Here is a 27,385-nt window from a genome sequence, read left to right as displayed (position 1 = left end):
GACATATTCCATTCAAAAACAGTTTTATTACACACTAAAGTAATATTCAAAAAAGCATAATGGGGCACTTAAGAAAAAAACCCTGCTTTCTAGATTAGGCTTATTATAGATTGCACTTTACTTTGATCTGCACTCAGCAAAAGATTTTGGAGGTTTGGTTGATTTGCATAATTTGCATTTCCTTAGTGAATCGCAAAACATCTGTGATCAACAATTAGCACAATTTATTATTAGTGAATTCACCCATTGTAAAGTATTTTAATATAAAATACTATATATATATATATATATATATATATATATATATATATATATATATATATATATATATTGAAACACTTAAATACTCAAACACAAATAAAAGATAGAATTCCATTTAATTTCCAGCAAATTCAGGGAATTAACTAAACTAGACATTTTACGAATTACTGAAAGGTCCAAATAGATTTTTATTGCCAAAATTTAATACATTTCCCATAAAACCTGAAAATTGGAATTGAAATGGAATTTATCAAAATGCCACAGCATATATAATATTATATATTAACTACAGTCATTAAATTGGAAACTGATCCTATTTAAAGACCTCAGAATTTCTGGAAAAACAATCAACAAACAAATGCAACCTGAAGGATACACAATGTTCTGCTGCAAGATTACTCTCAGCCATTGCCAAGTACCCATGTTCTTTATATCTTAGTTTTGCCAAAAGATTAATAGGAAACAGACTTAACCCACCTTCACACCATCTGTCTTTTTGTTCAATAAGCTCTTGGCTGCTGTTGGGTGAAAAATAAAAGAGAACATGAATAATTATGTATTACATTACAAATCCATGAAGGCACATGCAGCAGGCATTCTGGGATTATTGTTCTCCTTAATGTGTCACAAGACCTCGGGCAAGAGAAACAACTCACAGTCATACAAATCATTCAGTTTTAGGATAGGAACTCTTGGAAAATAAATGCAAGGCTACGGGATCAAAAAGATTAAACCCATGTCACAATCAAAACCAGAGTAAGCAATTCTATTCTTAGAGGATGTGGGTTTGTGTTAAAAAATGATATGCTGTACAATTTTCTTACTGCCTATGACTGTAAACTGGACAATTTCAAGAAAAAAGTGATATTTTTACCTTAAAAAAACAGAAATCACTCCTTTAAAATGTACATAATTACTTTTCCATCATAATGTCTTGATGATTGAACTGTTTATGTGTTATGTGCATAATATAATACAATATATAATAATACCTTTAGCATTGCAAACATAGTTTATAGTCTTCAATCTTCTTGAACCAAAAGTAAAAAGCAGTGCATACATTTGTCCTCGAAGAAAGAGTTGCTTTAGAATCGTTTAATCACAAATTAAGTGCAGACGACCATTCATCTAATGCATTAAATTAAAGCTTTTCTATCATCCTATTATAACATGTTTCCAGCTACATTTTGCTAACAGCCAACATGTATGAGAAAATGCTAAACCTTTTAATTACACCTTATTTATAAATGTAACATTCCAGAATGTACATGAACACATCCAGATGGAAATGTAACCAGAAAATGAGAACGCATTCCAGATATTTGTTCTATGAGCAAGGCAGGACACATTTACTTTCCCAGTAACTTACTTAAAATTATTATCATGATTACATTCATAAAGTACTGTTTGTTATTATATTATTGAATATGTGTATCTGCAGTTTCAACCTGCAGTTTTATTTGAAAAATGACATGCAGACTAAATGCAAGTTAACGTTATGAATGTAATCTGTTTACATTACATTACATGCAAACAAGGGTAATTAGTAGCTCAGAGTAACAGGGAAGTGTGACAAACAAGCAAACCAGCTGACTGGTTAGAGTAAAAACACATCCCCTTGTGTCAGATTAGACTCTTACCTCACAGGACACACCGGACCCCCCCAAAAAAAGAGATAAAGCAATGATGAACAGGAAAGAAATGTTAAATAAAATGTCTAAAAAGGAGTACTGTACCACCTCACTTTAAAACAAATGTATAATAATAATAATAATTGACCACATATTAACTAATAACGATATGAAGTTCATAATATAAGAAGATAAAAAAGAAGGGAGTCTATGCATCACTTTATTTTGATATTCAACTTTAGACATTTTAGCTACACATCAACTACAAGTGATTAGAGTATTAGTAGACTGTCTGCTTAATATCTGCTAACACTTGGTCCACCAACAGACACTGCACTGGCTATAAGTAACTTTGCAAGTACGTCAACTTATTCTACTAACCTAAACCCAAACCTAACAGTCTACTAATACTCTAATGAGAGTTAGTTGACATGTAGTTGCAAAGTTACTTATAGTTAGTGTCTAAAGTGGACTATCGAAATAAAGTGTAACCAGAGTGTAATACAGCTGTAGGATAAACACACTCAAACAAACACATTCACACATACAGGTCAGCAGAGCCAGACATACCTGAGAAGTTTCTTGTGACCAGGAGAGTGGTCAAAATTGCACCCTAGTTGCAAAAAAAATTTTTTAGAAATGAAAGAAAAGGAAAAAAACAACAAGCAAGAGAGAAATGAACGAAAGAATAGTACAGAAGGAACAGCAGGAGCAATGTATACCCTCATTTTTATAATGTATTTGGAGGATGCCTAGTTTGCTAGAATAACTTCAAATATCAAATCAGCGTTGTATTGCAAAACTCTCCCTTATACATAACATTATCACTTTGGTCCAGTTATTCCCAGCTAGTAGATAACCCATAACTACCATTATCCAGAAATAACTAACTTACTATCCATTAAAAAAGGACAAATGTAATATATTTAGTTAGCATAATTAGATAGGGAGTAATGCAATAATGTAACGCATTACATTTAAAAGGTAGTGAGTAGTGAGTGGGTAACTGCATGTGCAGGAAATTCATGTGAAGAAAGCTAAAGATTGGTCAAAAGACATGTAGAAGATGTTTGAGGAAAGTCTAAAAATAAACCAGACCAAAACTAACCTTGAGTTTCCTTCGGGCATTGAATTTCTTCAAGCACTCCACGGTTTCCTGTCTGTGCATCATAGACGCTACAGTGGAGCGTTGCTACAGAAAGAGAAAGAAAGACAAAGAATGAAGGCAAGAGCTTATTGAGGATTAGGAAGTTACTTTGTTGTATAATAAAGACGAATGCATGTTAGTGTGTGTGTGTGTGTGTTTGTGTGTTGTGTATTGAAACACATACGCAGATCCAGGGGTGTTTGAGGGCTTCAGAAGCTGTAATGCGTTTAGAAGGATTGATAGTCAACATCTTATTAATCAGATCTTTAGCTTCAGGGGTCACTGTGTCCCACTCAGGAGAAGGAAACTACATACAGAGATAAGACAACACAATAATGTGTCATTTAATAAGTTTGTATGAATTTGTAAGTCTTGGGATGACATCAATTTATCATCGGTTACCAAGTGGCTATTGGCATCAGATACATTTGTAGCTCTAATAGTGTGTTCTTAGTGTTCAGCCCATCTTTTTAAACCCTTTCCAGGCAAATCATTAGAAATTCAGACTCACGTCATAAGCACCAGCCTTAATCTGCTGATAGAGGCGATGCTGGTCTTCATCCCAAAATGGAGGATATCCAACCAGCAGAATGTAGAGAATCACACCTATGAAACATATATCTTATTATAACTACATTCAGAGAGAAATATGCTTCAGACAAATTCTCAAATATCAACTACACTTGACCTAAAGACTGGGCTATAATGTCTGTATTCAAGCAATCTTATTCAAACAGCACACAGAGTAGGGTTGAAGTATATTTTTGGACATCTAACATAGTAATGTCTATGTTACGACTGTTTTGGGTGACAGTCCCAAGATATTCTTTGAAGAAAGACAGTACTATTTAAATACTATGGTACATGAATATGGCAATCATTCAGTACCATTTGGAATCTATATCTCAAAGTACAATGGTATTACCATCTGTCCATCTTTCCGTAAGTGGGAAGAACATCCTGATGGTGAATTTGAATAATTGTGCAATCATTTTTACATCAAGGCTAAATTGAAACATTCATTCAACTGCTTGAATTGGACTAACTAGTTTTAAGCCTAAAAACAGAAAGACAATTTACCAGGGACACTCCATTTGGCTGATTAGATTCAATGCTGCTTAAAAACTCAGGCTGCAATAATTTAATAATCAGTTAATGAGCTTCAACAGTGACATCCATCACACCAACTCGCTTAGGAGGTGAACATTTTTGTCTCTCATTCATTCCTTACCGCAGGCCCACATGTCCACAGGTTTGCCATAAGGATCTTTCCTCAAGACCTCCGGGGACAGGTACCCTGGAGTACCAGCAAAACCTGAACAAAGAGTAGTTGATGTTGATTGTTTAGAATATGAAAAAGTGTTATTTGCCAAGTTGGCTTGTAAAAGCTTAGTCATGCAGAATTGTTTACAGCAAAATTACTATTAAAGCAGTGTTCCCTATAGACTTCTGTTTTTGCAGCCTTTGCTGGTACTAATTACGTACTAAAAAAAAACAGCATATTTGTTTTAATTAAATATTCTCTTTACAACAATACACAGCTGTTCAAAAGTTTAAGGTAAAGATTTTTTTATTATTTTGAAAGAAGTCTCTTATGCTCACCAAGGCTGCATTTATTTGATCAAAAATACAGTAAAAACAGTAATATTGTGAAATCATAGTACAATTTAAAATAATTGTTTTCAATTTTACTATATTTTAAAATGTAATTTATTTCTGTGATGCCAAAGCTGTCATTGTCACGTGATCCTTCAGAAATCATTCTAATGTGTTGATTTGCTGCTCAAGAAACATTTCTTTCTATTATCAAAGTTGAAAACTCTTGTGCTGCTTAATATTTTTGTAGGAACCTATGTGTTTTTCAGGATTATTTTAGATTTTGTAACAATTTAAAAGTCACTTTTGATCAATTGAATGTGTCCAGAGTATATAAACAACGTTTTGCATGCATCAATTACCATCTTTTATTAATATTTTAATATTATAACATTAAATTCAAACATGCAAATCAGTTAAAATGTAATTTCTTTTATAGCAACACAGTATATACTATTTTGTGGTACTTACCAAACCATGCCTGCTGATCACCCTGGACCTCTATGGCCAAACCAAAGTCGGCAAGCTTAACTGCCGCCCCCTTCATCTTACTGGCCAACAGCAAATTCTCAGGCTTCAAGAAAAGCATGCAAACACACAAGCATATGTCTTAATGGTCTTAATTCTCCCTTAGGTAATGGCTTTTCTAAAAGCAGCTATTTATTGAGTCAAAAATGTTTTAACAGCAGCCATGCTATGATGACTCATTCCTCCTCAGCAGGTTGAAAGACATTTTGGAGGAGGAACAAAAAAGCTAATTCTGTCAAATGTCTGAATTGTATCTGCACAAATGTGGATTGATTATCACTAGCTAAAGGCTTTGTGAAGATTTCAGTAGATGAAAGGATAAAATATTAGATTCTCAGACACAGCAAGGCTATTTTCTGTTAGACAATATGAGATCCGGCTACGTCAGACTGTGCTAAATTTAGCACTGGACTCTGCTACATTAAGCGCCACTGTCTGGAGAAGTGTGAGTGTGTGTGTGTGTGTGTGTGTGTCCTGACCTTCAGGTCCCGGTGGACAATCCCATTAACATGGCAGTGATGAACGCTCTCCAAAATCTGCTGAATGCAGTGACTGAGAGAGAGAGACACGGTGAAAGAGAAAGGTAAGACAGAGGGAAAGTGTGACAATGGTGGGCAGAAGGAACAAAAGGTTTTTTTTTTTAATCAAGAAACAATCAGTAAAAAGAGGGAACTTAGAGGAAAATAGAGATAATAGGGATTTTATCAGCCTTTTATGAAGTAAACATTCAGTTATGGAGGACTGTACATACATTAAAATGCATGCAGTCATTAATCATCTATAAATAACATGCTTCACACTTTCTTGTCCAGCCCCGAAGACACATGCACATTTTCCTTTACACATGCAAAATTACACTTGAGGAGGCGAGGCTGTAAAGGGAAGCAGTGTATAATTTATCATCAGTATAAATAACTTGCACAAAAGAGAAACAGGCTCACAAAAGAGTCATGTGACCTAGAAGAAATGTCTGTAAGCATATTTTATGTAGAACAAACTTGACGTTAATGAATGTACTAATGTGCAACTGGTGTAATGTGTCTGTCTGCATGTTCTTACCTGGCATCAGCCTCGCTGTAATACTCTCTTGCTACAATGTCTTCAAACAGCTCACCTCCAGTAACCCTGAGGTCAAAGGTAAATTATTGCATATCAAAAGCTATTCAAATTCTCTACAGAGAAACTGTTTAGGAGATCTTTTTCTGAGGTTTTTAAACAATGCTACATGCTATTTTTAAAATGGTTCATTCCTTAGGAGTTCTATTCTATACACAATCCTGAAGCTAGATTCACTAATCAAAGTTACCAGAGAAACAGGGAATTGTAATAATTTCCAAAGTCGAGTGTTTTTGCAAGATAGTGGTACAGTTAGACTGTAAAGTGGAGTAACAACAGACATTATGAGGGGGAGGGTAGACAAACCATTATTGCAACGCTCAGTATTGCGGTTGTAGAAAGGACCTTTCAATCAAAAGAACAAACTGATTGAAGCATAGGCACATTTTTTTAAACGAAAGATCTTATCACAGAAACAATATACTAAATATAAAATAATATATAAAAATTTGATATGGTTTAATAAATGTAATTCGCTGAACTTCAGAGAGCTTTTGACACACTTAAAGGGATAGTTCACCCAAAAATGAAAATTCTGTCATCATTTACTCACCCTCAAGCTGTTCCAAACCTGTATATATATTTCTTTATTCTGCTGCACACAAAGGAAGATATTTTGAAGAAAGTTTGTAACCAGTCTTCCATACTTCTATACTTCCAACTTCCATAGTAGGAAAAAAAAAAAGTCAGTGGTGCCCCAAAACAGTTCAGCTTCTCACACTCTTCAAATTATCTTCCTTTGTGTTCAACAATACAAAGAAATGTATACAGGTCACACCGTGAGCCTTAGTGCTCAATTCCGATTTATTGCTCAGATCCGATTTTTTTGTATAGCTGTTCACATTGTTGATTTAAATGTGGCCAATATGAGGTTCCAGTGTGAACAGAACATCGTCCTGGACTGACTCGCATGCACAAAAGAATGACAAAAAGATGACACGCAGAGAGCAGAGTTTTAAAAACTTATGATACGAGCCCTGATGTTTTGCTTGTAGAGCTATCACTGTAATACTTATAAGTTCATCACATCACTGTCCTTCACTGACTACTTTTCGAAACTCTCTTGATAACTTTGGGTATGTAAAATCTTTGACTCCCATGAGCACAGAATTGTGATGAATGTTGATCTAGAGTGACGAAAAAGTTGCATGACTGTTCAGAATGAAGTCGCTTTGCAAAACATCTGACCTGTATCGGATTTAGGACCACATATATGGAAGTGGCCCAAATCAGAATTGAAAAGATCAGATTCCATGTGGTTTGTGGTGTTCACAAGGTCATGAGAAAAACAAACCTGAGTTACAGTACATGCGAGCAACAAACAAAAAAAAGGGGGGGGGGGGGGGGGGGGGGGGGGGATTTGGGCCACATTTACCTGCAGTCTGAACATAGCCAAATACATAATTTCATGCAATTTTGTATTTGCTTATATTTGTGGTTATAAATGTGGTTAAAGTATACTGACAAATGTACTGACAAGCATTTATGGTAAACTAAAATATAATTGAAATGTAATTATTAATGTTTGATTGATGATGTATTTAAATATATTTGTAGTGGGGGTGTTGCAATTTAGTACATTTAAAATACATTAACTTAATATTGAATAACACACTACAGTTAAAATTATAAATCAAGTTCTTTACATGTACTTTAGTATGTTAGTCAACACATCAAAATAAGTGTGCTTTTTTAAATCATGGCAAAATAATATTTAAAACGATGCTTTAAAATGTACTTTTCCATAAAACTTTTAATTTGACATTAAAAAGTGCACTTTATTAAAAAAAACTCACTTAAGTTTGTGAAGAAATGAAAACTGCATTCTAAGTACACTGAAAATGCCTTTTATTTCATTAATATTATATTATCAGCAAGTACAAGTTTTTTTTTTTAAATATACTTTTAAGATTTGAAGTACACTACAAGTTTACAATCAATTCAATTAAGCATACTTTCTTTTGCAAGGAATTGCCTTGTATCTACAACATGCATTTACATTATCTGGACATGATTTGAGCTAGAGAATAAAAATGTATCATTGAATACCACTTTTTATCAGGTTTTAACAGATTTCTTTCTTTCTTTCTTTCTTTCTTTTTGGTGGCAGCTGACTGAACTGATCTGCTACTGATTCTATTACATCTTTCACAATGCTATAAGTAGTTCATACTTGTATTCAAAAATGTTGCGATTATCGCGTAATATTGTGTAGTTTTTGCTATCATGTCATAGCTGTTTGGTCCTTCTGGAGGCTAATCCAATGATAAAGTGGGCTGTACTGTTGAGCTCTATTCAAATAACTACACTAAAAGTCAACATTGTATGTTTATTCATACAAAAGCTGACAGTATTCAAAAATAGCAGTGCAAGCATTTGTCAGACTGTGTGAATCTGGGTCACAAACAGTTGAATATCACTGAATATGACAGCTTGCGTCTCTCTACTTGTTTTTCTCCGCCTGCCTGTCCTTCTGTGTTCTCCTCTCTGTTTGTCTGTCTTTCTCCTATCAGCCAGATCAGCTGCTAGCAGAATTTTTTTTATTTCATACAGACACAAGTCAGCACAATCCACTGGTCTGGTCCATTTCTAAGGCTACGCTCACTCGCACAGTCAGTGTTTAGGATTGACAACCACCCAGCAAACAAAAATATGTTAAGTTATGAAAATGTTATTTCTAAATGTTCTCTAAATTTGTATTAAATGTTTAGAAAAATGTGGTTATACCAACGTTAAGGGAACATTCCATTTTATTATTCTGCAAACATTAATGGAAATTAATTTTCTCTGAACATTCTGAAATAAGCATTAAAAGTTTCATAAACAATAAATAATGTTTTTGTGCTAACGTTTTGAGAACATTATTAAAGACCAGATCATTTTTGAACGCTTGTTCATAACTTCGAGAGAGCCTTGCAAGAATGTTAGCCAAAGTTAAGCAAACATTCCCACAAACAGGTTGAATAGTCCTGTTCACACAATAATATATTATATCATTTTGTTAAGAATGGGGTTGTCATGCACGTTCATAATCAAACTGTTTGTGAACGTAACTAATTAACACTCTAAAACAGGCCTAACATTTGTATTCAGCTGCTGTGCCTGTGTGAACGCAGCCAAAAACGTCTTTTATTCTATAAATCAGTTCTATAAAGTAATGCTGAAAGTAGGCTCACTGGTTTGCCGAAGGCTGCCCTCTGGGCACCGTCCTGCTATCACATAAATATCAGTAGCACTTTGTAAATGGGGCAGTCTAATACTAACCACACACAGACTCTGCCTATTGAGCCTACTAAGAAATGTGGAGGAAAAAGAGGAAATGAAGTTAATATACTTACAGATCAAAGACTAGGTAATGGAAGCCCTCCTCCGATATGCTGTCATGGAGTCGAACTACAAAGAGAATTTTGCTCCGTCATTTCCTCATCTTTAGTTACCATTAGGTAATACAGATCTCTGGTAGAATGTCTCTGGAAAAACTGAGTCCATTACCAATATTCGGGTGTTTCAAGAGACGACAAATCCTGGCCTCTCTCTCCAGCTTCTGGTGATCTGAAACAAATTACAAAATTTTTTTAGCTGATATATTGGAGATGTAGGTACAGATCTGTTCATAAAACTGTGCTTTTTCATGTCTTATGTTTCTGTGAGAGCCCTGCAGATCTTTCAATCACCACCAGAGGACAGTGTTTTAATTCCTACGAGTGTGTATGAGGGGCAGATGGCACCCTGACCTGCAGAAAACTATAAATAACCACATGCGCTCTTCTCTCTTCTGTACTAATCCGATATTTTAAAAAAACATACTAAACTTAACTCGCAAGCAGAAAAAACACAATTCCCTAAAGGATCATGTGACACGATTCATGATTCAACATACTTTTAAGCATCTGGCGACTGGAGTCAGTCACAATCAATTAACAAGCCATTAACACACAAAGGAAAAGACAAATTAAAAAAGCACATTTTGTTTCAGAAATTCTCCTTACTGCAAAATGTGCAGTATATATATAGCCTTTAGCCTACTAATTATAACAATTATAAACGCTTCAACATTGTCACTTGACCTCATTATGTTGCATGTTAAATTCAGCAAGTGGTGCAGAGATATATCAGAATGGAATTTTTGTGTAATAATGTCTTAATCAAATAACGACTTAAGAAGAATTGAAGAAATAAAGGGAGATTTGTTACATAGGAAACGGAAGGTTAAAAATACACAAATACTGCACATTTTGGTGTCATTCTGGTATATATTGTGCACAGTATAAATACTGCAAATGTAGCATGAAATGCATGCTAGTACTGCACACATTCATAATCACAGCTCATTAGTGAAATGAAGCCTGGTGAATCATATGAAAATGTGATTCATTTGAATTTGAATTGAGATCATAAATGAATAGCTCACGCAGCCTTTGGCCATATTCAGTTCCTTCTCTCATTTTTGTTCAGATGGAGGGAATAAATTAAGTTGTGAAGGGGGCGAGGGGGATAAAATAGCATGCACATTAGCTCAAATCACTAAACTTCCCATTTTCACAGATGAGAATCAGTATATTTCGGTTTATCGGTTGTCATCTCAGGTTTGGCAGTTTATTCTCAATTTCACAAGGTTCATCTGTGGTTCTTTATTTCAGCCCCACACCACTCTCTCTTTCTATCACTAATCAACCCCCCCCCCCCCCCCCCCCCCCCCACCTCCACAGGTAGTCCACCTACCAACCGGCCAGACATCTGTTGTCTAGCAACTCCTCCACCAATCAGAACGCAAAGGCCTCTCTTCCTCTCTGCAGTGGAACCAGCCCTGCATGCAAATATTGGAACCCTCTGGATCCCATAGAACCCACGCAATTACAGCAGAACTCTCAAACAATCTCCTGTTCTCCTGTCACCGCAGACAAGTGAGACAACAAGTAAATGAATAGGTTCTTAACGATGTATAATTATAGCACCATCTTCTCATGACTTCACAGTTGGTTACATAATTCTCACATCACATTTTTACTTTTTTTTTTTTTTGTGCATTCCCAAGACATGCTCAGATCTACACTGAAGCAGATGGCATACATCTGAACAATATCAGTGCCATTAATCTGGACCAAGAACAACCACTATCATAAATAACACTTTCATTATTGGAAAACTGCAATGAAACAATTTATACAGCAGACCAGAATTATGGATCATCTAGCCACTGGCACACACTGTTCGTAAGGACAAACACCTAGGCTATCAATCGTAGCATCAGTTTGGAGCAAAACAAATCCATCTCAATCATAAACCAAGGCCTGGGTGTGTGTGACATGACAGCAGATTTGTGGATCCTGGCATTTTTACATGCTGTTTAAAGTAGCCTATTGTACTGGACTATTTACAGGTATGAATCAGTAGTCAGTAGTAGAGCAGTTTGTGCACTATATGCAGTACAGTATGTGTAAAAATGCTTTCCGGTCAGTTAGCAGGGAAAGGCCTAGATTTGACAGTCCTGCCTCCTCCCCTCTTTTCTCCGCTGTTCTCTTTTTTATTTGCTATCTGAAGCTTTCCGCACTGCAGCAGTGTGTGTGTGAGTGTGAGTGTGTGTGTGTGTGTGTGTGTGTGTGTGTGTGTGTGTGTGTGTGTGTGTGTGTGTGTGTGTGTGTGTGTGTGTGTGTGTGTGTGTGTGTGTGTGTGTGTGTGTGTGTGTGTGTGTGTGTGTGTGTGTGTGTGTGTGAGAGAGAGAGAGAGAGAGAGAGAGAATTCCTTCATGTTTTGTGCTGCGTTTCCAGGAGATTAATGAGAGATTTGAGATCATCAGAGAGAGAGAAGCAATAAACCTCTGAAATGAATGACCAAACCTAGTTCTTTGACTTGGCTATAGCAATCATGCTTGATAAATAAATAAATAAATAACAAGGTTCAAAATCTCATGACCTTTATCCAGCTGTCTATATTCAGACCAGAGGAGAACAACTTCATGCATGCATTGACTTCTTTATCACCCAGAAACAGCTCGATTTACATGCAGCACCAGTCAAATAGAACAATGGTAATAGTTGTAAGTTTAGTCATAAGGAGTATATCAAATTGTATAGCAAATTTGCATATTTGTATTTTGGGGGGAATGCATAAACTGACCATTCAAATGCAATTGCAAATCACTGCATTTACCACTCTTAGCACCAGGGAGGTCAACTTGATCACGATTATTTGCAAATGTATTCCATCATCACTTGCCAATTTCAATATTCCCATTCGTTTTCTCCATAGGGTTTTCTAGAAAATCTTCAATAAAGGGTTCTAAGCCATGAACCAAATTCATCAGAGTGGTTACAACATTAAAAATTTGGTTTTAAAGCAAAAAAAGGGAAAAGTACAAGACTTAATACAGTATGTCTTCTATGAAGGATTTAACCACATAGTCCACGAAGCACTGAAAATGGCGTAATCAAATAAAAAACAGATGTTAAAATATAAAACTCTTGATTAATAGATATTTATTAAAAATATAACATGCAATTTATTTGAAGTCTGTTGCAAATTAGTCATATGGGTATAGGCTATAAGTTGCACTGAGTGAAACTGATTCAATTACACTATTCGCAATGCTTTGTGTAAATGGAAGTCTGATACAGCGTCTGATACAATGAAAACATTGTTAGCTGACTATGGCTGCAAGTTCCATCATTATCAGCATAGTTCAACGAGTTTGTGTTTCCCGAAACCATTCGCAAACAACATCGCAAAGTTGTGTGGTTGGAACGACAGGTCTCGACATGTGGACTCAATAAATCCTTATCTTGAAAAAAATAAGCCAGCTGACATTCAGTACAATCTATATCTTTCATTTCGAATGTACACAAATGTCATTTACGTCTCCTAGTTTGTCGAGAGATTTAACGCATCGTTAAGGAGTGTGCACATGCGTACGTGCTAGTACGTATAAAGAACGACCCGTACTCACCTCATTAACCAACGTGGTTGAACAACAAATTTGCGACAATGCGGTTTCGGGAAACAGTCATGACTAGCTAGTTGACTTATTCAACGATGTATCGTACTATGGTAGTTAAGCAGCGAGTTATAGCGTTGTACGGGAAACGCACCCCTGATTGGGTGCCATTCACAGGCAATTAGGCTATTACACTAAAAAACTAAACTAAAGCTACAAAATCACATAGATTTGCGGCTTCTAAAGAAGCACCTTCAGAGCTCATGGTTTTAAGAGTTTTATACATTATTGTTAAAAATCATTACCTCTAAAAATATTTCAAACAGAAATCTTCCATTATTGATTAGCCTAGGCTGAAGGTTGACACTATCAGAGGAGTTAAGGAGACATCAGGGAGAGCTAATGCTTCTGTTAATTGGCCAAGCAGGGCCAATAATCTCAAAATAGCCGATGTATCAATCTATCACTTTTGGTAAGATGACTTCTATCCAAATTATCCAGTCTGAATATGAAAAATATTACAAAAGATTGCCCACACACACATGCAAACTCAAGGACACACTGAGGATGTACAACTTCAAGCACCGAGACAAGAGCTTAAAACAGAACATTCAGTTCTCGATGGAAACGTGGTATAGCATGAAACATTTCACTATTCTGCAAACTTTAAAGATGTTTAGCTCCTCCATGTCTCGCAGGGAAATGACCACAGACTCTCCAATGAGTTAAAGTCCTCAGACATGAGAGAATCTGAACAACTGGTCAGAGAGCAAAAAAAAAAAGAGACGGGGAACTGAGAGAATGTGTCTCTAATTAAAAGTGCCCTAGCTTACTCTCCTCAGAATTCTGTGGCCTAGTTTATTAAAGTAGGCATTTGGTTCTATGCTACACTACACAGTCTGACCTACTAGTTTTGCACTCAGCCTGAACAGAGAAAGAGGTCGCATTTGAAAAATGCTGTCTTTGCAGGTATGATATGGGCAACAAAGCAGCTTCCTTGGGTTTTAGATGCAGCCAGAAAGAAAGAGAGAGCATAGACATAATATCTGACAGATGTCAGCCAAATAATCCTATTTCCACTGCATCATACTGCCTATAGGTACTGCATTTGATTCAAAAGAAATAACTTACTTTCTGACTATTAATAAAGTATGTTCTATAAATGTGCATGTGTGTAGTACAAATACAGTAAAGTCCTACATGTGCCATCATGTGACCAACATCAACAGCTGGGTCACTCCATTTACCAATATGACAGATTCTCTCTCATGGCTTCATGGGATAGTAAAGTGTCCTTTGGGTTCTCACTGCAGAATATAAGCTGGGTTTTTTTCCAACCAGTGTTTTATGAATACAGCAGTATCTTCTTCTAGGTAATCAGATTGGCTATTCTTATGATACATAAACAATATGTAGAACAAATAGTGTATTAAAAGCCCTTGTGAAAAAGAAGTGCACTTTATTGTATTAAATGTGCACTTTTTAATGTACTTCAAATCTTTAAAGTACACTGTAAAAAAAAGATTTTTCGAAGTTGTAAATGAACGAATGATTATGGGAATGCGTTTTACAAGAAAATATTCTTTCAGTCTTTCTACTTCAAAATTTCACATTCAATTTAATGTGTTATTTGCCGTTTCTTTGAAATTATTTGTGGAACTTACTAGCAATTTCTGAGTGGAAATTGTTTCAAAGTAAATTGTTCATAGATAATCTTTTGTCATGTTTTTAAGAACTACTCTTATTTTGTTGTGCTGACTAACATACTAAAGCACATGCAAAGTATTTGATTATTGTAACTATAAGTGTGTTATTTGATATTACATTTAAAGTAAAAAAAAAAAAAAGTACTAAATTGCAACTTCATCATTACAAACATGAAATTAGAAATATACTTAAATAAATGACATTCAAGTTTCAAAATAAATGTATATTTTGGTTCGGCAGTACACTTTAAAGGGCCATGACATGAGAAATCAAATTTGCATTCATCTTTTAACATATACGAGGTCTTTGAACCATTAAAACATCTTGCAAGTTTCATGACCTAAAACGTCCTCATTATAAACAAAGCATCATTTAATCAAGCTCCAAAGACAGCTAGTTTGTGTGTGTGTGTGTGTGTGTGTGTGTGTGTGTGTGTGTGTGTGTGTGTGTGTGTGTGTGTGTGTGTGTGTGTGTGTGTGTGTGTGTGTGTGTGTGTGTGTGTGTGTGTGTGTGTGTGTGTGTGTGAGAGAGAGAGAGAGAGTACTGTATGGCTGCGAAAGAGGTGCTGTCTGAGAAACCAATGAGTTTATTTTTAGCTTTGCAGGACCATAACCTCTCATGTGATTGTAGTCTCTCTTCCGCACACCATGAGTGAATGACTCAACGAAGGTCAAGGAGATTCAGAGGTAGTGAACATTCAGTCTTGAACAGCAGCTCTGGCAAGGGCTCATGTGAATTCTTCATTAACACCATCTCTGAATTATTCTCTATGCAGAAATGTCTGTCTTAGCATCTTAATGTGAAACATTCATTATGAATTCACTGATTGTGAATTCAATATACTGAAAGAATAGGTACAACAAATATGGCATACGCCTATGCGATGGAACAGAGAATGCTCTGTCAAATAAGCTCTGTGAATGTTGAATGAAATAAACACCTCTAAAATGTAAAACGTCTTTGCTCTAAAAATGTTTGTTGCAGAGAGGGATATATAGCCTAATAATAATAAATGTGATTATTTTGTGTAATCAATTCTAATTTGTCTCATCAACATCAAATTACACAACCATTACACAACAATTGAACAGATATACTTCTATCCTTCATAGCCTTGTTTTCATTCACATCACATAAAATACAGTGTTAACCATCACTAAGGTTCATAGTGTATCAAAGCAGTGATTATAAAATGAGGTACAGCTGAGCTCAGCGCTGCAATACTCAGGAGTACTAAATGAGGACAGATGAGGTTAGAGAGTGCTGTTTTTTTTTTCTTTCTCAGTTATCTTCACCACAAGATACTAAATCATAATAAACTAGCAGATTGTTTCTTTTAACATTCATCTGGTATCACATAAACACATACAGCAGTGCCATCAACATGGACAATGACCATCTGGTTGTTTTGTAAGACACCAGTCTACATGTCTGCTTTCTCATTCTCTCCTTCCTCTTCATCTATCTCCAACACTATCCTTCTTCTCGTTGTACTTTTCTGTATTTTGTTGCCTCTGCATTGCATTTGTCTTACGTAATTCACAATCTGTACACAGCTTGTCTGTTGACCTGTCTTTTGCCTTTTTTCTTATTCCAGTTCTCTCGATTACAGTCTTTATCCTCCTCTGTGATTTTCTATTTTTACACAACAAATATTTCTCAGTATTAATCAGTAACTTTGTCTTGAAACACACACACACACACACACATGCATGCATGCGCGCACAGCCGCACACACACACACACACACACCTAAACATCCTAAAAACAAGACAAAATTACCTGAGAAGCAAAATCCATATGATATTAAATCAATTATTTTAAAAGATTATTGTGTATTTTGAACATACACTTTCAGAATAAAATATGTAACATTTGTACCTTTAGGGGTACAACAGCTTGTAACTTGGGGAGTACCCTTAAAAGGTCATTTTTTACCTTATTCACCCCTAAAAAAGTTCATAGTAGTACCTTAAGGTTCACATTGCTACTTAATAATATTATATAATAAATAATATTTAGGGGTGAAAAAGGTACAAAGGTGTCTTATTAAGGGTACTTCCCAAGTGACAAGCTGTTGTACCTCTAAAGCAGGGGTGGGGAACGTTGATCCTGGAGGGCCATTGTCCTGCAGAGTTTAGCTCCAACCCTAATCAAACACACCTGAAGCTAATCAATGTCTTCAGGATTACTAAAGTTACAGGCAGCTGAATGTTTTTTTCAGGGTTGGAGCTAAACTCTGCAGGACAATGGCCCTCCAGGATCAACGTTCCCCACCCCTGCTCTAAAGGTACAATTGTTACACATTTATTTGCTGAGAGTGTACTGTAAGTTTATTTTATTTTAGTTCCAATGGCATATTTATATTACTACTTTGAAGCATTATCCCCAGTAAATTTAGAAAAGTGAACAGAAATGTTTTTGCTGGTGACTAACACATTTCTGGTTTGGTGTTGATGATGGGTACTTGAGCCTTACTGATGGGGTGTGCGGGTATTTGGATTATATTCATTTTCATGACTTCTAGTTTCTAGTTTCATGACTAGAAATTAAAGCTACCTCACACATCCAGGTTTTTGAAGACAACGAGGGGTGATATACATGTATTTATATTTATATATTAACTTAAAAATATATTAAATATTATATATTAAAATAAAAAGAACAAATTATCACAATGTAAAAACTGAAAAAGGTTTTGAAAAAGCAGTACACTATTTTTACGCAATCTGACAATTTTATAAAAATAAGGTTGATTCAGATCTTTTTAAAATTTAGATTTTCAATTTTAGCCTACATTTATTCACAATTTTGTCAGTTCATTTAAATGTTAATCACAAAAAGCACATTAAAGGGGTCCTATTATGCCCTTTTATGAAGTCTTGATTTTTCACCTATTTAACATTATTACACCTCTCTCCCCAGTCTGTCTTGAATCGGCTTTGGCCGCGACTCTGGAAGACTTGGAGTTAAAGTTGCAAACGACTTTTCTCCAATGTTGTGACGTATTTCCAAGTGAAACGGAATATTGAAAAGAGGGCAGGGTTTTACTCTAGCGCTCCTCCTCTCCATCTCTCGCTCATAGCAGACTAACGGTTTGAGGGGAGTGGTTAAGCGTTTTCAACCCAAGCTGCCAGAAAAAGAAAGCCATTCCAGCCCGGAAGTAACTTTTCAGATTTTGATTAAAGATTACCACGGCAAACAATTATTTTCTGTGTATTAACTTGCACGGATTAATTTTTCACCAAAAGACTATAGGGTCAATTTTGATTTCATGTCGACTTTAAGCTTTTCTTTGAGAAAAGAACAATGGGCCACTACATTCACTAACCGTTCTTACGAAGAAATGTGTTCTTAAACCCCACTTACGCACTTTTTACGAAGATTCTGACATTCACTGTTTTCTTATCTTGGATTTGTTCTTAGCTAAGAACAAAATCTACGCACACTCAAGAGCACTCTTACGCACATTTGAGTGATGACAGTTTGCTCCAAATAATTGGTTACTGCATTTTATTTAATTCTACAGTCATTTACAATAATAGTATTTTACTGTAAAGTATTTCTGATCATTTATTGAAAAAAAAAAAAATCATAGTATGCAAAGAAACACTAACACTGAAATTTACAGTGGCATTTACCTGTTGCAGTAGAATTTCTATTTCAGAATTACTGAAGTTCTTTTTTCGTTTGGTGATCGGTGGACCACAACCGTCTGTGCGTCTTTTGGACATTCTCCAACTTTTCTTGCACACGGCCCTGAAGTGTCATGTCCTTATATGGGAATTTGCGGGGCGTTTTCTTATGCTAATCAGCAACAACTGGCACGCGCTTTCAATTATGAAGACGTGGAACACGTCAATCCAAAGAACACAGGTGCGAACAATTCTGTCATGAATCCGATGTAGACTTTTCTTAGGAAGTTTATTAAGTACAAAGTTAAGAAAATTGGTGAATTCTTAAAAAAGAAAGATGTGTTCGGAGTTTTGCCGACCGGATACGGCAAAAGTTTAATCTATCCACTAGCTTTGCTGGTGGGAAAACGCTCTGGTTGGTTGTAACGTGCGATTGCGTGCAGAGAGAATCGTGCAGTCTGTTTATCCCGTCCCTCGGATTGAGCCCTGCCAATGGCGTGTTCCCAGACCCAACATCTTGATGTGGGTCTGGCTTGTCAGACTTGTAAATCGTTCTAAGTCTAAAGTCGTTCGTTGTAGTTCTTGGAAAGTGAATTCTGTTAAATAAAATAATATCCCTGTGGAGTGGACTTGAGCTTTGTAACCTTGCAGATCTTGTTTATGCTCAAACAGCAACATTACACATTAACTAAAGTTGAAAAAGTGAAAAAAATAATAATAGCATGTTTAAAATCGCATACTGTGGTAGGTACATTTGGTTTGAAACAGCCATTAAAAATATATGTTCTAGTATGAATATGGATATGAAAGAGGGACATATTATATCAATCATGTTGACGTTGTCACTGTCATATGACAGACAGTACTTGGTACTTTAAAGAACTGTTCACTGAAAGGTTCTTTAGGAAACCCAAAATAGTTCTTCTACGGCTTCAGTGCGAAACCCCCTTTTAGAACCTTTATTTTTAAGGCAAGACAGTACACGCAAAAACATTGTTTTCCATACATAGGTCAAATTTGAGATTTTGTGCAAATTGGCTTTACATAACATGTTGTTTCAGACTAGTAGAAAGAAAACATCCAAAATACACTTCAGTGTTGTTTATTAATTGCACTTATCTAATTGAGTCTGTAGATTTCAAATACAATATATCTTTAAACGTTGTTTTCTCAAAATGAGCTTTTTCTCATGCACTGAGCTAGAAATCTCAGTAGCACTTGCATACTTTGACCTTTACAGTTTTATTCCCATTTATATGCTGAAGCTGAAGGTTTTTAACAGAGTAGTTTGTTCATATATTAATTGACTGGTTTTATACATGATGAAACAAGAATTTTGAACCTGGCTTTATCCAATGTTCAGATTTCAGTTCTGAAAACGTATGCAAATGAGTGCATATTTAATTAGATAATACCTCATTTGCATATTTAAACAACATTTCAATATGCTCACATTTCTTGATGTAATCAATCAACTGGGGAAGTATGGTGGTATCTCTTTTTTTTTTTTTTTTACCATATTCACCTGGGGTGTCAATAATTGTGTCCCTTAAAACTAATTTTTTATCACCAAAATGACATATTTAAAAAAAAATTCCTGTGAAAAAAAACAACATTCTTCATGCCTTAAAATAGCTTGAATGTAACTACACCCTTGCTTCATTTAGTACACAGACCCATGAATATGCAAATGAGCCCTGTCTCCACTCAATCAGACAAGCTCAGAATACCTGATGCCAGAATACCAGCTCGGACAACTTTACTGTAGTAAACGCTACACAATTGCAAGTGGAAATACTGGTTTAATTCAGTCATATATGTTTGAACCAGAAATTGATTCAGAAGTAGTGGAAGAGTGAATTATACAGGCTCATCAACATGTTGATGTATCAGAATGGTAATGCGTTTTATGTATCGCTCTCTACATCAGACACATAACGGTAATTGATATGATTAGCCTTTTGCTTGACTATGTTATCAAACAGCTAATAATGTGCTGCTAATGTTACACAAACCATGTTCCCGTTCGCTGTCTCAGTCTGCCTTCTAAAAATAAGTATCCTTAGAAACGCTTTGAACAACGTCAGTGGAGAAAATCATATCATAACATTGTAATATACATCATATACATAATCCTTCTATATTGCTAAATGTACCCGATTTTTCAAATCAACAGAAAAATATGGGATAACCTATGGAGGTAGATTTGTGTCTTTATTATTCAATCAAAAAAAAGGTTGCTTCAATCAAAAAATATATTTTCAATCAAAAAAACCCGTTTCAATCAAAGAAAAAAAGTGTTTGAATGCAAAAATATATTTGAGACTCAAAAAAATGCATTTGAACACTATTTTTTTTTGCTTGAAAATGTTTTTTTGATAGAAGTGAAGGTTTTTTTGTTTGAAGCAACTTTTTTGATTGAAGTATTGTTGTTTTGTGTTTGGGCCATATTATGGGTAGGACATTTGTGTCTTTATAATTCAATCAAAAAAGAAGTTGCTTCAAACAAACAAAACATATTTTCAATAAAAAAATCACTTCAATCAAAAAATAAACCTTTTCAATCATAGAAAAAATGTTTTTGAATGCAAAAAAATATTTGAGATTCAAAAAATTGCACTTGAACACTTTTTTTTTGATTGAAAATGTTTTCTTTGATTGAAGTAATCTTTTTTGTGTTTGGACCATGTTATGGGTAGGACATTTGTGTCTTAATTATTCAATCCCAAAAAAGTTGCTTCAATCAAAAAAAAAACATTTTCAATCAAAAAAAAATAATTTCAATCAAAGAAAAAACTGTTTAAATGCAAAAAAAAAAAAAATCATTTGAAGTGTTTTTTTTTTATTGAACTTTCTTTTTTTTTGAATGAAGTGAAAAAAGTTTTGAAGTCGTTTTTTTTTTAAATCATTTTGACACAAACGTACCGCAGTGGGGGCGGGTGCTTCCCCATTGGTCAGACATGCTTGAGTGACAAGTGTCTACACCAACGACGTCTTTCTGACAAGCAAGTCATGGTCGCCACTCGCCAGCGAGCCAGGAAGCAGTGGTGGAGTTGTTGGTAAGTAGATAAAACCGTATTAAAATGATTGGTGTCACGTTATTAGCCTACTCTGTTTGATATTTCGATTAAACATACAGCTTGCTAACTTAGCTCACGTTGACTAATTTGTGTGATGGTGTTAGATATCTGACGCCTCATATTGTCAGGCAGGCTAGCAGGGTGCGCTAACGGCTAATTGAATTGTTTATTTCACTTAAGTAACGTTACAGAGGCTTGCTATGTGCTTGTGCTATATTGTGTTATAATACGTAACGTCATTAGTGGTCAAACAACAGTCCACAGGCCAACTGTTGCCCACAGCGCTGCCTGTTTAGCAGCAACAGGTCATGCAGAGCCTGAGTCTATCTTCTCACACAGCCCACAGGATTACAGCTATTTGACCGTCCCGCTCTCTCTCTCGCTCACGGGTAGTGGTCTCCCCACCATCACAGTCAAATGCTCGCAGACACAGAGGCAGATGCTGTTATTTTGAGAGCGGGGCTTACATATGCCGTCCCGTACGGAAAATAATGTTGCATACCACCGGTAACATGAATATATATTCCGTTGCTCGGTGCGCAAACTAGCTGTGTCAGGCATTATTTATAAGTAGCCTAATGTCCTGCACAACTCCACATGGAAAACTGGCAGTTCAATGAAGTGATGCTTATTGTCTGACATAGTGTACAAGTAGTTACTAGCTTAAAGTATTGTGCCAATAATGATCCTTATTTAAGTTAGCAAGCTGTATGTTTAATCGAAATATCAAACAGAGTAGGCTAATAACGTGACACCAATCATTTTAATACGGTTTTATCTACTTACCAACAACTCCACCACTGCTTCCTGGCTCGCTGGCGAGTGGCGACCATGACTTGCTTGTCAGAAAGACGTCGTTGGTGTAGACACTTGTCACTCAAGCATGTCTGACCAATGGGGAAGCACCCGCCCCCACTGCGGTACGTTTGTGTCAAAATGATTTAAAAAAAAAACGACTTCAAAACTTTTTTCACTTCATTCAAAAAAAAAGAAAGTTCAATAAAAAAAAAACACTTCAAATGATTTTTTTTTTTTTTGCATTTAAACAGTTTTTTCTTTGATTGAAATTATTTTTTTTTGATTGAAAATGTTTTTTTTTTGATTGAAGCAACTTTTTTGGGATTGAATAATTAAGACACAAATGTCCTACCCATAACATGGTCCAAACACAAAAAAGATTACTTCAATCAAAGAAAACATTTTCAATCAAAAAAAAAGTGTTCAAGTGCAATTTTTTGAATCTCAAATATTTTTTTGCATTCAAAAACATTTTTTCTATGATTGAAAAGGTTTATTTTTTGATTGAAGTGATTTTTTTATTGAAAATATGTTTTGTTTGTTTGAAGCAACTTCTTTTTTGATTGAATTATAAAGACACAAATGTCCTACCCATAATATGGCCCAAACACAAAACAACAATACTTCAATCAAAAAAGTTGCTTCAAACAAAAAAACCTTCACTTCTATCAAAAAAAACATTTTCAAGCAAAAAAAAATAGTGTTCAAATGCATTTTTTTGAGTCTCAAATATATTTTTGCATTCAAACACTTTTTTTCTTTGATTGAAACGGGTTTTTTTGATTGAAAATATATTTTTTGATTGAAGCAACCTTTTTTTTGATTGAATAATAAAGACACAAATCTACCTCCATAATAACCTGGCTTCTCTTGAGACTCCCCTATTTCAGAGAACAGTTAATGATATGCTAAAGCCTGTCGGCATGTTGACGTGATTGGATACAAGGTAGTTTGTGAAGTAAGGAACACCAGCGATTTCAAAACCGCCTTTTTTAGTTTTAAGGAGAAAATACTCAGCAATGGTTTTAACTAATGAATTTGCACATGGTTGGTTTGTCTTAAAAGCATATTAAAAACACCACATAGACATATAAACAACATTAAAAACGTGATTTTCACTATACAGGGGTCAATTACAGTGCAGTGGAATGTAAGGATATTTTTTCAATGAAAACCAGACAAAGATTTTTTGCAGTGTATTAATGAAAAACTGCAAGATTTTGACCTATCAGTAATAACCTCACCCTTTACCCTGCATTAATCGAGAACTGGGGGTCATGATCCCACTAGCGAGGAAGGGTCTAGTGTCAATGTGCTCATATGTGTGTCTGTGTGCAGTGGCATTTATGGGTGCTCATAGAATCACAATTCCTGGGCTTATCGCGGAGAGAGGTTAAGACCATCTCTGACACAGACCATCATCCAGTGCAGCGGAGCACTGCAGTGCTCGGCGAGTATGAGAGAGAGAGAGCGAGAGAGAGAGAGATATGAATGCAGAATAAACTGCCACACCACCCGATGCTGTATTTTTGGAAACGATATCCCAGCATGCACCAGTGCTGTGATACTGATCCCGGAATCTAGGTGTCCATTTCAATTCCACTGTGCAAAAAGGGGAGGGAGGGTGGGGGGATCATTCGATCCTAATGATCCAGAAAACCTACATTTCGTAAATGGTAACTTTAAAGCAAAAAGATTTGGAGGAATTGTTTCATAGAAAAAAGCAACATGAGTCATATGATTGGCTCTTAGGAGGAGAGATGCTGTGGGAGAAGCAAAATGATTGGTTGTTCTGAGGGTGGGAAGGAGGCTGATTGGTTGTTTTGCCCTATAGCAGCAGAGCCTGCAGGCAAACAGGCCAACAGCAACAATTACACTGACGGATCTGAAAGAACTGGGTCGCTCTATGCCCACACTTTCCAACAGGGGATAAGACCAGCCAAAGCCTTTGAAAGCGCACACATATACATATATCTGCTCACATATCACCTGTTACTGTGCTTACGCACACAAGAACACAAAACACTCAACTTACTACATCCAGATTCATTTATACAGTACTCAGATTGATCTGTGGATGTATGTGATTCTCAAACATATAATCCCTTCAACTTCTTCACAGCTAGACACAAGCTGTTACGTCAGAACACACGCACAGAGCTCCAGATGAGACCCAGATGCATATTTGCGTTCTCTCGGTTTAACCGGATGTTGCCATGTTCGGTTACACTAGACGCTCCATTAACTGCCTCACACCTGACAGGAACACACCAAATAAAAATCACCTACCCCTGGCTGACAGCTTCTTTGTGTTGATGATTTTGGCCGCATACTCTTGGCCGGATGATATCTTCACGCATCGCCTCACGACAGAGAACGCGCCCCTGAAGAAGAGGGAAAAAAAAAAGAGAAGACTGTGAGGAAAAAAATGGGCACGAGGCCCTGATGCCGAACAGATAGAGCATATGGCATGGAGAGCAGAATCTGTGCCATGATGGAGGCACAGCCTGAGCGCTTCCAAGCTTACACAACTATGATTTTCCATGGTTGTTTGTCCGTGTGTGTTTGATGAGCGTGTGTGGGTGTTTTGAAATTGCTTGGCATATTTGCTGGCCACATGCACACACCAAATCCGTCAATGCGCTTATTGGAAAAGAGGGGGTTAATTACACATCACCTTAAATATCCCCTCTGGTGCGTTTGTTCTTCTCTCAAACAGAATGAGAGAATGATGAATTTTTTCAACATATCACTTTTAGAAAATTGGGTTACATTGTACTTACTCAAATATGTACTTAATTATCTACACTATAGAGTTACAGTTAGGGTTAGGTTTAGGGTTAGTTGTAATATGCATAATTTACTGTTATTACTATAGTAAGTACATGGATGTCACCTTAAAATATAGCGTTACTGAAAATTGTAATAATTCTGAGGAAAAAAAAATGTAAAAATCACAGTACAATTAAGTCACCATAGTAGGCTATAGTTAAAATATATTTTAAAAGGCAATACATGTAATTTTACAATGCAATATTTACTGTAAAGACATATAAATTACCTTATAATTTATGGATAAAATGTATATGTAACAAGTCAGTATTATATACTTTTCCAATAATATATTGTTGAAATTTAGTTTTAATAATAATAACAACATTTTAAATACAATATCAAACACCTTATAATTTATGTGGAAAAGTGCATTCCCTGTGCAAACCTTCACATTTGCTTGTATTATATTTAAAATGTAAGTTTCATCTTATTTGTGTGCACTTGTGCAATTCTTCTGTGTTGCATTTTGCATTATTTTCAAGTGTTAATGCATTAGTGTAATGCTGGAGAGGCTGATTTCAATCAACTAAATCGTGTAAAATCCTTTTATCCAACACAAGTATTGTGATATATCTGAGACGTGCACATCTATAATAATAAAGTGATAAATAGACAATAGGCTATTTATGTTTAGTTTATGTGAGGGTATAATGGAATGAGCTCGAGCAGCGTATTGTTGCCATGGTAACCTCCTCAGCGACTTCGCGAGCGTCTATTTGCGCACTGTCTTGTAATCTTACTTTAATTGCTAGTGGAACGTTGCTTAGAAACACTGTTACAACGTATACTTATTTATTTTTGCATATACTTATATGGAAAAAATATTCATACACCACAAACCTTTTGTTTCGACTTCTTTTGGAGGGGTTCAGCTGCTTTTTTCTTTCGTAAATAAATAATTCAGTGTATAATGATCATGTGAATTTTCTGAAATCAAAAATGGTACAAATAGGCACCTCTGTGTAACAAAGGGGAGCCTTGCTCTGGTGCCCAATGTTTATAGGCTACATGATGCCACCGCGCAGATGGCGCAGAGACGTTTCGAAAACATCATATTTTGAACGGACTGTTATTCAAGACATTGCAATCTAAGGTCACACTGGTCTTAAAACGGACTCAATCCGGATCATTTTTGATCTGAACGCACCAGCAAGTCGGAATAAATATATCACACGCTGAAATGAACTAAGGCATCTCCTGGAAGCCGTAGAGATCGATCGGGACCACCGATGTGGCCTCTGCTGCTCGCCCTCCCCCCTCCCCAGTCAAACGCAACGCGAGGAATCCCCAACGCGATAATTAACGGCGCACGGGAATGTGTGTCTGCACTGTAGTCGCATTGCCATGAGTATCCCTGTCTCCGGGGGGGAAAAGCCCGAGCCCACTAACACGTACATTATACCAGCTGTTAGGGTATCTGACGTGATGATCACAATGGCCGCGTCCCAAAACCTAGAGCGGTGGTTTCACACACTGCAATTTTTGGGCATCACAGGCACGTTTGGAACGTTCCGTTCCGTTCCGTTCCAAACGCACCCGTGATTGTCAAAGACTGTCGTCTGGGTTGGCAGCTTGCAAGCCTGTGAGACAGAGACTATGTATAATCAAGCGCTCACGGCAAGGTTATTACAAGCGTTCGCTGCAATTATAGCGGGGCTGTCAAATAGAAGACGCGTCGCAAGCGCATCATTTCATTGTGCATATGAAATGCACAGGAATGCCATGATCCTGCAGTAGAAAATCCAGCACTTACTTTCCGAGCTCCTCAAAAAGCTGATATTCATCCGTGAATCTGGTGCAGATGGTCAGAGCCATTGTGATGGGGAATCGGCAGCGCGAGGAAGAGGATGATGCGGGGAAGCGCGGTCAGTCTCCTCTCGTCCCTCCTGTACACCAAAAGGAGAGCACTTGAATGATTTTTTCTTAGCTTCTGCTTCGGTTCCTCGTCTCTTGAAGTGAGCTGCACCGATCAATGTCAGATGATCAGATATGTAAACCTAGGGGTCGATCGCTAAGGGGAGGAAGAAGCGCGTTCACATCCGACGGTTCCATGGGCTCATCATTATGCGCGTTGACGTTGCCATCTCTCTCTTGGACGTGTTTGCATTTAGAGCACCTCG

The 27,385-nt window shown here is 36.3% G+C and overlaps 1 protein-coding gene across 10 annotated transcripts in view; it reads right to left on the bottom strand.

Moving 5' to 3' along the window:
- Positions 1 to 27,385, bottom strand: part of camk2d2 (calcium/calmodulin-dependent protein kinase (CaM kinase) II delta 2) — a 38,559-nt gene extending 11,174 nt beyond the window's left edge. For 4 of the 10 annotated variants that reach the window (XM_079858820.1, XM_079858823.1, XM_079858826.1 and 1 more), the window contains exons 1-13: positions 27,019 to 27,385; positions 24,720 to 24,814; positions 9,772 to 9,831; positions 9,618 to 9,672; positions 6,223 to 6,288; positions 5,643 to 5,715; positions 5,107 to 5,209; positions 4,271 to 4,354; positions 3,551 to 3,645; positions 3,224 to 3,346; positions 3,001 to 3,084; positions 2,463 to 2,505; positions 739 to 776 (exon numbers count right to left, since the gene is read on the bottom strand). In XM_079858820.1, coding sequence (XP_079714946.1) covers positions 739 to 776; positions 2,463 to 2,505; positions 3,001 to 3,084; positions 3,224 to 3,346; positions 3,551 to 3,645; positions 4,271 to 4,354; positions 5,107 to 5,209; positions 5,643 to 5,715; positions 6,223 to 6,288; positions 9,618 to 9,672; positions 9,772 to 9,831; positions 24,720 to 24,814; positions 27,019 to 27,080 — 981 coding nt within the window. In that variant the 5' untranslated portion in view covers positions 27,081 to 27,385. Of the gene's footprint in view, positions 1 to 738; positions 780 to 2,462; positions 2,506 to 3,000; positions 3,085 to 3,223; positions 3,347 to 3,550; positions 3,646 to 4,270; positions 4,355 to 5,106; positions 5,210 to 5,642; positions 5,716 to 6,222; positions 6,289 to 9,617; positions 9,673 to 9,771; positions 9,832 to 24,719; positions 24,815 to 27,018 lie in introns of all 10 variants that reach the window. The other 6 variants (XM_079858825.1, XM_079858827.1, XM_079858818.1 and 3 more) reach the window with 3 other exon arrangements.

This window comes from Squalius cephalus, assembly GCF_949319135.1.
Source record: "Squalius cephalus genome assembly, chromosome: 2".
In the NCBI taxonomy this organism is placed as follows: Eukaryota; Metazoa; Chordata; class Actinopteri; order Cypriniformes; family Leuciscidae; genus Squalius; species Squalius cephalus.
Note: the sequence above shows the minus strand (reverse complement) of the source record. Positions and strands in the feature narration are given on the sequence as shown.